Source organism: Furipterus horrens, unplaced genomic scaffold (genome assembly GCF_987537825.1).
Source record: "Furipterus horrens unplaced genomic scaffold, mFurHor1.1.pri manual_scaffold_3, whole genome shotgun sequence".
Lineage (NCBI taxonomy): Eukaryota > Metazoa > Chordata > Mammalia > Chiroptera > Furipteridae > Furipterus > Furipterus horrens.
This window is the reverse complement of record NW_028327173.1, coordinates 63,427,238-63,440,277: the sequence shown is the minus strand read 5'-3', so window position 1 is coordinate 63,440,277 and position 13,040 is coordinate 63,427,238. Positions and strand designations below refer to the sequence as shown.

Sequence of the window (13,040 nt, the reverse complement as noted above, 5' to 3'; positions counted from 1 at the left end):
TTCCACATAGCAAATTCCTCTACAGTACTACTTTGGGGAAAAATGTTTATTTTTCCATTAAGAATCATAATTTAATTTTTTCAATTAACATTTAAATGTCTCTTGTTAGGCACTGATTATAAATATAATAATAAATAAAATAAACTCACTCCTCACAGGGAGCCAGAGTCTAATGGCACACACAGTTAGATGTTAAACAAATATTCACATAAATAAATATATAAGAACGATATGTTAACTGGAATGGTTTAGAAATATACTACATTTTTAAAGAGTTTACATATGAAAAAAATTTGATTAAACAAATAAACATGCTATACATATGAGGAACCAGAAACTTTGAGATCTAATGGATTCCTAGATTAAGAATTTCAGCTAGGAATCGCTCTAGTTAGAAAATCCTGCCACTAAATAATAGAAACTACAAATAGGAGTGTTCAATAGATAATAGCTGATAAAAAAAAAATACATAGGAGTCATCATTTCACAGCAACCAAGGCTAGTTGTAGCACAAGCAATGAGAACCCATTTTTCTTCCGAACACATGTACTTATTTTAAATTTAAAAATATGGCCCTGACTGTTGTGGCTCAGTGGGTTGAGCATAGTCTTACAAACTAAAAGCTCACCAGTTGGGTTCTGGTCAGAGCACATGCTTGGATTGCGGGCCAGGTCCCCATTTCGGGCGTACAAAGGGCAACCGATCCATGTTTCTCTCCCTCTCTTTCTCCCCGCCCTTCTCTCTAAAAATGAATAAATAAAATCTTTAATAAAATAAAATTACAATTTAAAAATACATATTACTTATATGATTACATTTTAAATTTGTCTTCACTTTCTTCCTAGGAAAATTCACACATAAAAGAATACCCCCATCATTTTAGTGCCTGATAATATGCCAGTGAGATCCATCTGTTCTTGATGATCTGTGTGGCTAGAGATACTTTCATTATGACTGAGTAGTTAAGGACCTGACTTAATCAGCATTTAAAAAACATAATTTGCTAAGATACACTTTTATTTAATCAAAAGGGAAGAAAATTTAAAAACACCACAGCTAGATTATTTCCAATGTATTTCAGAAATAAAAATTTTTCTGCAACGGCATCTTCACCATGAAATTCACCAAGGTGCTCCCTTAGGGCTTGTAAAGTAAAGTGAGGAGATACAGAAGCCCCTCTCTATATTGCAGTTCACTTATCGTGGCCTCACTGTATCGCGGGATTTTTAAAAATATTATATTTAATTATTTATCGTGGATTTTTCACTATATCACAGGATTTTGCGGTACTGTATACATATGTTGTTAAAGTTACGTAGGTTTAAAAGTGTAGAATATGTTTAAGAATATAAGTAGTGTTTATGAAAGTGTGGAGAAGGTTAATAAGGGAGTGGGAAAGGTTAATAAGGGACTGGGAATGGTTTATGAGTGTGTGGGAAGGGTTTATAAAGCCTTAAAATATATATAAATACTAAAATGAATGTAAGGTTCCTACTTCATGGATTTTCACCTATCACGGGGTGGTCTAAAATGTAATACCCATGATAAGTGAGGGAATACTGTAGTCTGAACTATCATGACATTGCCTTATAATGTAAAACAAAATAAGTTTCAGCTGTATTAAAGATTGATAACTTGCCCTGGCCAGGTGGTTCAGTTGGTTGGAGCATCATCTCATGCACCAAAAGGTTGCAGGTTGATTCCCAGTCAGAGCCCACACCTAGGTTGCAGGTTTGATCCCCAGTTGAGGTGTGCGTACAGAAGGCAACTGATCAATGCTTCTTTCTCACTTTGAAGTTTCTCTCTTTCTCTCCCTTCCTCTCTCTCTAAAATCAATTTGAAAAAATATCCTCAGGTGAGAATTAAAAAATAAAAAGACTGGTAAATTTACTCAGCTATCTCAAACACAAATACTAATTAGAAGTATCACATATATCTTAATATATTGAGCTTCTACATTGTTTGGCACTTTGTAGGCCTTTGGAAATATTTTTTTAGATTCTTATCTTGATTTTTTTATCTGTAGAGTAATGGGGAGAGGGTGGAGGGAGAGTGAGAGAGAGAGAAACATCCATGTGAGACAGAAACATCAGTTGGCTGCCTCCATCTATGCCTCAACCAGGGACCGAACCTGCAAGCTTTTAGTGTACAGGACAGCACTTCAAGCAAGGGGTCACACTCCAACTAACTGAGCCACCTGGCCAGGGCAAAGCCATTTTTGTACTAAAAATAAAATGCTGTGTACTGTACTTTTCTTAACCACTTCCCAATTTTACTATTAAAACAAAACTTTGCTATTTACATTTACTTAATTTTTTAGCGAGAAGGGAAGGGAGGGTGAAAGAGAAGGAGAGAAATATCCATCAGCTGCCTCTCACAGGCCTCCAAACAAGGGCCTGGCCAGCAATCCAGGCATGAGCTCTGACTGGGAATTGAACCAGTGTCTTTTTGGTTTGCAGGCAGGCACTCAACCCACTGAGCCACACCAGCCAGGGCAAAACTTTACTTTTTATATACTTTTATACATATGTTAAGGAATGATTTAGCCACAGATGTTTATTTTGGAAGTTTGACAGGACTAGCTAATGCTTAAAAATTTCTTTGATGTTCGAATGTTGTTAGACTTCACATCTTCGCTTATTTAGGGATACTTCATTCTTCAACATCTAAAATATAAAGCCATCATTTATGCTATTTGTTCTGAGTTTTGTTTTTCTAGGATCTTAAGGGAGATATTATACAATTTTTAATCAACAAATATTTTGTTGAGTGCCTACTAAGTGTCAGGCATTTTTTCTAAGCAACAGGAATATGACAATCAACAAACCAGACAAAAATCTTTGCCCTTATAGATCTTACCATTTAGTGGTAGGATAGAAAAACTAACAAAATAAGAAAAATATGTATTTCATAAGACACTGTAAAGTACTATACAGAAAAATAAAACAGTGAAGGAAATTTAAAATACAGTGATCAGAGAAGATCTAAATAAAAAGTAATACTTGAGTAAAAGGAGATGAGATAGCATATGTAAAGGGAGAATGAGCATACTACACAAAAGGAACAAGTACAAGGGTCCTGAGTAGGGCCATGTCTTATGTGCTCCAGAACAGAAAGGAGGCTAGTGTACTTGAAGAAGGTGGTGGGGAAGACTGAGGTACACACAAGAGAAATAAGAACAGGCAATCAGATCATGTAATGTCTCTTGTATTTCTGTGAATGTGAAAATACACATATATGTACATACAAGCATACATACACATATAAATATATTCTCTGTTTCTATTTTTAAACACTTCAGTGAAAAGTCATCGTGGATATACTAATTTAGCTACTACTCACAATTCTTCAAAAGATTCCTAGTTTCAGATAATTTCTCTCTTAATTATCTTTGTGTATAACAATAGTAATGCAGATTATACCTTGTTTTTTGGGTGGCCAAACTACGTCTGACATCTTTTCCTACAGCATTTTAAAAATTTAACTGTTCAAGAACACTATTTATTGACAGTATTCATTAAGTTAGGAACTGGATCCATCACATGAGCAAGACATTTTTCACTTACAATTTTTAAATTTCCAGAAAGCATTTTTCTCTGTAGAAAAAATAAAAGATTGCTTTTTCAGGCATGTTGTAATGCAACCACAAAAATACTTGACTTAGAAATCCAGCTGAAATGAATTTATCAACAATTTCTGTTGAAATCATATTTAACTTATAGTTCCATGATTCTTCAGGTACATAAAAAACGTGAAGTTCCACAAACTGAATAAATTGAGAAGAACATGAGTTGAAATATTTTTAAATTGGAAAACTCAATTGATGCACTCTAAAATTTAAATTTAATAAACATAATTGAATTGAACACAGAGTACATTCATCCTTTTGAATAAACACAAAATGAAGAGCCAAAAATGTGTTAAATTGGCTACTTGGCGCTTGGAACACATTTTCCCTTAGAAACAAGCTCACAGATGTCCTAGATTACCCTAAAATCTCTGACATACAATGTTCTTACAGTGGTTTGCAGTAAGGACACTAGACCACCAAGATCACTTTTCTTATTAACAACTTTTTCCACTCCCCCAATCCATAACTACTTAGTGCCACTGGGTTGACCCTGTGGATTCCTTATTGTTTATGTATTGTCTCCCTAGCACAGTGTGATGGTTGCTAGTTCTCAGCACCTGCAAAAGTGTGACTACTGTGGTTTAGGGAATATTTGGGTTTCCAAGAATTCTAGGAAGAATTTATTCCTGACCAATGATGGTGAAAAGAATGGTTATTCTTCAATGAATGGTTATTCTTCAATAGAGCATGACTGTAAGCTTAGCTTATCTGTGCTTATAATACTATCTTCTTTTCTATTAAAGTTATGTTATGACTCAGTTAAATCCATCTATTTAGAAGAATATTTAGAATACTACATATTAAAAGTCAAAGCATTTAAATAATAATACTCTACAATGTAAATTATCTGAAAAAACTTTAAATTTTGGAGTAAACATGACACAAAATTAATATTAGTAATTTTTTATTGATTAATTTTAGAGAGAGAGAGAGGACGTGGAAGAGAGAGAAACACCAACTTGTTGTCCCACTCACTTATGCACTCATTGGTTGATTCTTGTATGTGCCCTGAGCAGAGATCAAGCCCACAATCTTATTGTATAGGGATGACATTCTAATCAACTGAGCTACTTGGGCAGGGCCAATAATTTTTAAATGGCTCTTGAACTAAATTTTTGCTCAAGTTGTTTTCATAGACAAAATAAATTACTTCCATACCTTTTATGACAAAATATTAACCAACAATTAAAAATATCTCTACAGCTCTGATAGTTAAGTATGCCATATGCTGTATGGTATTTTGAACAGCATAGTATTTAAATATTATTCCCACCTTGGCTGGGTGGATCAGTTGGTTGGAGCCTAGTCCCATACACCAAAATGTGTGGGTTCAATCCCCAGTCAGGGCCCATACCTAGGTCAAGGTTCAATCCCCGTTCAGGGCAGATATGTGAAGCAACTGAGGTTTGTCTCTCTCTCCCTTCCTCTCTCTTTAAAAGCAATAACTATATCCTTGAGTGAAGAATAAAAAAAAAATTATTCCATAGGTATGCTATAGTATTAATAGCTAATATTACACTATAATATTAGTACCATAACATTTGATAGGTATTAAATACTTGCAAAACCTTCAAAAGTCTTAAGTAAATATGACCTTACCTTTTATAAAAATGTATTAATATTTTATAGGAGAAAAATACCTTTGGAAACAAGCATTTTATTCTATTTGTTTTTATAAACCAAATAAATTACGTCAACATTATTATAACAATTCATGAACTAAAATTTAGGTATTTGTATAGATTTTAATTCCATAATTGAATAGACAATACAATAAAAAATATAGCTCATAAAACATTTCTTAGCCTTTGAAACATTTCATGATATAAATTTACTTATGGTGAATTTATATTTATTAATTTATTCAAAAAATATTTATTGAGTGCCTACTATGTGTCAGCACAGTTCTAGACACTAGGGATATGCACTGAATAAATCAAAGATCCTTGTCTATACCACAGCTTACAGTCTGATGAGGTATCAGGACAAGAAAAATGGTAGTAAAGGGTAAAGGGGATTAAATATGGTGAAAAAAGAAGATTTGACTTCGGGTGGTAGGCACACAGTGCAATATACAGATGATGTACATTAGAATTAGACACTTGAAATCTATATAGTTTAATTAACCAATATCACAGTAAATTTAATTTTTAAAAATACAGAAAGAAATATTTGTTTAGTGCAAATCCTCATATTTAGCACATAGATTAACTTAGTGTATATTACTGGAACATTTTGAATTATATTAGAAGCAGGCTAGAAAGCTAGAAAATTAAAAAGGTAGTTTTTCTTCACATAATGAGCAGCTGCCTGGTTGATGATGGGGGAGGAGGAGGAAGAGAAGAAGGAGTAAAAGAGGTAGCAAAGGAGAAAGAGGAGGAAGAGGAGGAGGAAAAGGAAAAGAAGAACAGAAACACTGAGGCAAGTGAGGCACAGGTGCAAAATCTAAGAGGGCACTAAAAGCTCAGTAAGTATGATAAATACATTTTAAAAATCTGTTCAAAGCAAAAACATTCATGATAAAATATCAAAATTTAAATAAAGTACTATGATAAACAAAATATCAAAAATTTAAATAAAGTACTATTAGAGCCTGAGGAATAAGGAAAAATATGGGCCCAATATATTTCTTTTTTTACATTTTATATTTATTTACTTATTGTTTTAATATATTTTATTGATTATACTATCATAGTTGTTCCCATTTTTTCCTCTTTGCCCACCTCCACCCAGTACCACCCATTTCCTCTGGCAATTCCCCTCCCCTTAGTTTATGTCCATGGGTCATGCATATAAGTTCTTTGGCTACTCCATTTCCTATACTGTTCTTAACATCCCCTTGTCTATTCTGGACTTATACACCAATTTGTGTGTTTACATCCCTGCACTTTCCCCTATTCTCTCCCTTCCCCCTCCCAGCTGATAACCCTTCAAATGCTCTCCATATTTATGATTCTGTTTCTGTTCTGCTTGTTTGCCTTTTTAGATTAAATTGTTGAAAGTTGAGAATTTATTGCCACTTTAATGTTCATAGTTTTGACCTTCTTTTTCTTAAATAAGTCCATTTTAAGATTTTATTTACTTTTAGAGAGAGGGGAAGGGAGGGAGAAAGAGAGGGAGAGAAACATCAATACGTGCTTGCTTTTCATGTGCCACCAACTGGGGACCCAGCTAACAACCAAGGCATGTGCCCTGACTGAGAATCAAACCGATGACCCTTTGGTTCACAGGCTGGTGCTCAATCCACTGAGCCACATCAGCCAGGGCAATATCTGTTTTGAACTCTGCATCTGATAAATTGCTTATGTCCATTTTGTTTAGCTCTTTTTCTGGAGTTTTGATCTGTTCTTTCATTTGGGCCATGTTTCTGTGTCTCCTCATTTTATCAGCCTCCCTGTGTTCGTTTCTGAGTATTAAGTACAGCTGCTTTGACTCCCTATCTTAGTAGTGTGGACTATTGCAGAAAAGTGCACCAGTAAGCTGGATGAGGTGGAACCTTAGGTAATAGCCAGGTTGATGGAGTCTCAGATAAGGTGTCCCCTCTCTGTGGCTCTGTGTGGGGGAGGGCTCAGAAAGAAAGGGGACAATACAACTGCCTGGCCCCTGGAGTTCTGTGCAGGAGGAAGATGTCCCCCAGCACTTACCTTGATGCCAGACACTTTAGTTTCTCCCTGTATGCCACTAGTGCCCTTCCAGATGCTGCCCTGGTACTGGAGCCCAGAAGGAGTGAGTCTGCCTAAGTCCTAAGTGCATTGTGGGCCCTTTAAGAAGAACCTGGCAGTTCTTCCACTGCCCCAATCCACACTGGTTTTCACAGCCAGAAATTATGGAGACTTATCTTCCTGGCACTGTAACCCTGGGCTGGGTGGTCTGGTGTGGGGCTGGGATCCCTCGCTTCTGAGGTATTCCTCCCAATTATTATCTGCCACACAAGTGTGGGATAGCTCATGTTTCTAAAAACTACAATTATTAATGGTTAAATTTTTGCAGAACAAAGCAATTGAAAAAATGTCAAACATTTTAAAAGTATATATTAAAACTCATATTATTTTAGGTTAAATATTCTACTTATATCAAACACAAATTTATTATAATTTTACTTTCCTTGTGTTTTTTCCTTTCTTTCTTCTTACTTTCCTTGTTTTAAAGGAAGCATACTCATCAATAATATCTTCGTAAAACTACTAACCACTTAAAAATACTTGAAAAATTATATATATAGGGCACATATTATGCCTTTTTCCTTGGGCTTTAAAATGGCTAAGCACCGTACTATCAAAAATGTTGATTCCTTTTTCATCAAGGATTTTTATTGCATTAATGTTTCATTTTTGAAATCTTATATTAAAATATTTACCTTATTTACTGAATTTTTGGTGCCCCCTCCTCTTAAATTTTTCATCCAAGGCAAAGAACTGGTAAGTTGTATAGTACATTAGGAAGTGATAAGTACTGGGAAAAAAAGAGTAAGAGCAGGGTAAGAAAATTAGGAAGATAAAAGAATAGTACAGATACTTCTCAGAGAAAAGGTGAGATCTGAGTACAAACTTGCAGGTGAAGAAGGAATTAGCCAAGGGTTGATATAGAAGGAAAGATCCCCAGGAAGAACTAAAACAAAGGCATTAAGGTGAGATTGTTCTAGTACTAGTATGATTGAAGTAGACAGTGCAGGGGAAGAGCAGTAGGAGATAAAATAAGAAAAATGAGGAGGATGAGGAACAAATTATATAAGGCCTTTTAAGCCATTGCAAGATCTTCGTCTTACAAAGTGGGAGGCCAATCAGGGTTTTAATAGAAGAATGAAAACCTCTGAGTTATATTTTTATGGTTTTAATATGAAAAAATTCTAAACATACATACAAATAAAAGAAATACTACTAAGGATGCCCAAATACCTACTGTTTAGATTCAACAGTTAACACTGTGCCGCATTTACTTCCTCTTTCTCTCTCTCCCCCACTCAAAGTAAATCAGACATCAAGACCTTATACTCCTAAATACTTTGGCATCCATCTCCTAAAAATAACAGTTTCTATAACATAATGACAATACCATTCTCACAGCTAAGAAAAATAACAAGTACTCAATGTCAACTAATATCCACTCCATATTCAAATTTCCCCAATTGTCTGACTGTCTTCAATTTTTTTTTTTTTTATCTAGAAGTCAAAGAGAACACACGGCATTTGTCAAGTCTTTTAAAAAACTTAATCTGGAAGACTCTTCCAGAACTGCTTTTTTTCTTCTCTCTCTTCATAGCTCCCACTTTTTAAAGAAACTGGGCCAGTTTTCTCATGGAATGTTCTGCATTCTGAATTTACTTTATAAACTCCTCATGGTGTCATTTATTTTTCCAATTCCTCTATCTCCTGTAACCAGATAACTGTAGAGCCTTCAACTGACACAAATTAATCATCTGGGGGCAAGAATACTTCATAAATGGTGCCCTGTATTTCTTTCTTTCTTTTTAAATTCTCACCTGAGGATATTTTTTCATTGCTTTTAAAGAGATAGGAAGGGAGAGTGAGAAACACTGATGCAAAAGAGAAGCATCAACTGGCCGCCTCCCATATGCAGCTGGACTGGAGACCATGCCCACAACCTAAGAACGTGCCCTGACTGGAAGTTGAACTCACATCCTTTCAGTTATGGAATGACACTCCAACCAACTGAGCCACATTGGCCAGGGCTGGTGCCCTGTATTCATATTGCTTCACATTAGGACACCCATAATGCTGTACTTCCAGATCTTGCTATATTTAATAACTACTAAAGGGATAAGAGAACCAGCTACAAGAAAATGGAAACTGTTATGAAGCTATTTGAATAAAGTGTGAGATGATGGTGACTCAGTCCAACATGTTAGCAGTAGATGTGATGAGAAGTGGTCAGATTTTGTATATCATTTAAAGCTAGAAGTCAATCCATTAGAAGTGAAGTTTAAGAAAGGAATCAGGTAGGACTCCAAGGCATTTGGCTTCAGATACTGAAAGGACAGATTAGCCATCAGCTAAGATGGGGAAAGGGATGGGTAGCAGAGGTTTGGGGGAAGGGGCAAAGATACATAGGTCAATTTCATACATATGAAGTTTGAGATGTCTGTTGGTCATCCAAGTAGAGATGTAAATAGGCAACTGAAAATATAAACCTGGAGTTTGGGAAAGAGGACTGGGATGGGGTTTTAATTTGGGAATCCTTAGCATAAAGTTGGTATTTAATGTTATTAGACTGGATGAGATCAAGGAACTAGTGAAGATAGAGAAGAGAACAAAGAGCTGACTCCTGAAATTCTCCTATATTAAGAGACCAGGGAGAAAAAGAAGACTGAGCATGAGTAACAAAAAAGGTATGAGCAAAAACAAGATAATGTGTATATTAAAGGCCAAATGAAGGAGAATTATGGGGAGGAAGAGTGAGTGATCAACAGAGTCAACTGCTGTTCATAGATCAGGTATGCAGGGGCTAAGAATTAAGAAATATATTTAGAAATGTAGAGGTGAATTTAAAAACAGCAGTTTTGGTGGAGTATTGGAGTAAAAGCTTGGAGTTGTTTTAAAGAGAAAATAGGACAAAGCTATGAAATAGTTTTCTAGAACAGTAAAAGAGTGAATGAGTGAGTGGAAGATAGTCTGATTGCCCACTAGCAAAAGGTTCCAATGGAGATTCATGGTCATGAATTTAAAGTGAGAATAGTCCTTATGCTGGTATATTTTTCTCCAGCCATGTTCTGCTATAGGCTTAGGTGTAGAATTGGATTAACCGGGGTTTTTGTTTTGCCAAGAAATAAAATGAAAAGAAAGAGGGACGAGGAGTCAAAAGCATTGATAAAAGAATGATCAAGACTGCCTTCAGTATTTCAGCCAAATAAGGAGGGCATCACAAGGTAGGAATAAAAACAAAGAAAAAAACAAGTGATTGGAGGTCCCAGTACAATAGGGGTATTTAGAGGAAATGAGCTAGAAATACAAGAACTATAATCAGACAATGGAATACATGGAGTTGGGTTCAAAGTGAAGTTAATATCCAGTACTTTATGTAATCCATATTTTTGCTTTTTCAAAACCTTTCAAAAACAATAATCAAAATTTTCTTACATTTTAGTAGTATAAAAACATTTTCTTACCTCTGAGGAGGAAGGTTGACTTGGATTGAGGGACAAATTCACCAAAGTCTGAATGGGTAAACATCAGTTGGAATTTTATGGGTTTTTTTTACCTTTCTTCACTTAAGTAGTATAAAGGTTATAACAGATTTTTTACTTGTTTAAGATAGTATTCCACTCATTTCTGGTCCCTGATTCATTCAAAAATTGAAAAGGAATACATAAAAGGCTTTACTATAGACTGAAAATGACAACTTAGGTATGTGTACAATCTTATTATAATTTATATAGACATATTTCTACTAAATGGGGTCAATAATTGCAATAAAATAACCATACATCCTACACAACTAAAAAAAAGTGGTATATTATATTGTAATAGACTTGTGACTAGAACACATTTTAAACAATTCATTTTCTCTTGATCAAAAATTAGGTTAAATACATGTAGTATTTTCTATAAAGTAGAAATATACTTTTAGAAGAAGACTAAATTTATACAAATTGCTGTAGGATGATAAAAAATGTTTCACCATATGCATTTCTTCCTGGCCTTGTATACCTCAATAATAAACGTTAATGATCATTTCAGATGAAAATGCTAGCCTTTAAGTATATGAAGCTACATTTTTGTATCATTTCCTATGTCTTTTTCCTCAGAGGATTTACGGTCGCTTACAAGAATACACAATAAACTCTAAAATATATATATATATATATATATAATAAAAATTTAAAAATAAGTAGCTGAAAAGAAATTATCAAAGTTGGACAAACCTTAAGAATATATACACTATTATGGCAACAACAGAGCAGAAGATTTTTTTAGATTTCAAAGCATTGTTCCACTTGGTTTATGTTGAAATAGTGATTTGATTCCAATGAAACTTAAAATTCTTGTGATCTGGTACTGATTACTGTTCTGTGAAGTCTTACCAGAAATCACTAATTGTTCTAATGGCACAAAAATTAAAAGATTACATCCTGAAACACACTACCTTTTAAATCAAATTAGTTTCACATTGTACTTCCTATGTAAATTTCTTATAACAATTAAAACTTTAAAATGTGCTTTGTGGTAGTCACACCGGTGCATTGAGTGGGAGAAGCAGCTTCTGCAATAAACATGTTCCCGATGATCTGGTGCCACAAGACACCATCTTTAGGGACACCAAGGAGTCCAGCACCCTGTTTAAGCTGAAGCGCATCGTGGAGGGCATCCTCAAGTGATCGCCTCACAATCAGCAACTGTGCAAGGATGACCAACTTCTGGTTGACAGCAGACCCTGGCGAGTGTGGCATCATCAGTCAACAGCCCTGCCACAGGCCCCAGCCATTGTGGGGCTGGGCTTTCTGGCAGATAATGCATTTGAGGCCCTGACCATCGAGCCCTTTTCTAGCCTGCCAGAACTGCCTGATACTTTGAAACCACAGTGCTCAGGAAGCAGTGCCAATGAACAAGCCCTTCAGTGAGAATGCATGGGGCCTGCACCCCCTCCCATGTAGCATTCCCTTCCTCCCCAGCATCCTATCCAACCCAATAAGAGATTTGAGTGGGTATCAAAATATGTGCTTTGTCATTTCAGTCATCTCAAACACTATTTAAAGTACATTAGTACTTTAAGAAAACATTAGATATTTTCCATTTCTATATCTATCCAAAGGCTCTTTCTGCCATTATACTAATATTAATCTCTATTGTAAAACTAAATGAACCACAACTTAGATACATCTATAGTAACTTCCTTATTAGATAAGAATTAGTGGTAATAACCTGTAATAATTACAGTACATTAACTGATATGTAAATTGGGAGGTCAAATTTTTAATTCCTGTGGACGCATTAAAAACTTTTAATTTTTACTCAAAACAAACTTTTAATTAAGCAAACTAAAGACAGATCAAGCAAGATCTGCTTTATTATTGTCCTAAGGTAAACTGACCCATTATACTATGGAACAACAACAAAGCTATGTTTTGAACTATAACTTTCCTTACCATTTCTTTTTTTTAAGTATATTTTATTGATTATATTGTTACAATAGTTCCAATTATTTCCCCTTTGCTCCTCTCCACCCAGAACCACCCCCCAGAAATCCGCCCCCAAGTCCATGCCCATGGGTCATACATACAAGCTCTCCCATTTCACCCTTTCATATATTCTTCTTCCTTTAATTTATAATTAATTAATTAATTTAACAATAAAAAATAACAATCCCTCCCTCTCAGACTTAAGACCGTTTATATAATCTTATAAAGGACAACGGGCGAAGGTCTCGAGCTCCTCTAGCTGCTTCAAGCTGGACA

General features: G+C 35.0%; 1 protein-coding gene across 1 annotated transcript in view; it reads right to left on the bottom strand.

The window, feature by feature from the left end:
* SPATA1 (spermatogenesis associated 1) overlaps nucleotides 1-12,035 on the bottom strand; it is a 41,316-nt gene extending 29,281 nt beyond the window's left edge. The window contains 4 exon segments of the mRNA XM_090268284.1: nucleotides 1,052-1,176; nucleotides 3,661-3,766; nucleotides 10,755-10,802; nucleotides 11,820-12,035. Coding sequence (XP_090124410.1) covers nucleotides 1,052-1,176; nucleotides 3,661-3,766; nucleotides 10,755-10,802; nucleotides 11,820-12,035 — 495 coding nt within the window.
* Between the last annotated feature and the right edge of the window lie 1,005 nt (nucleotides 12,036-13,040).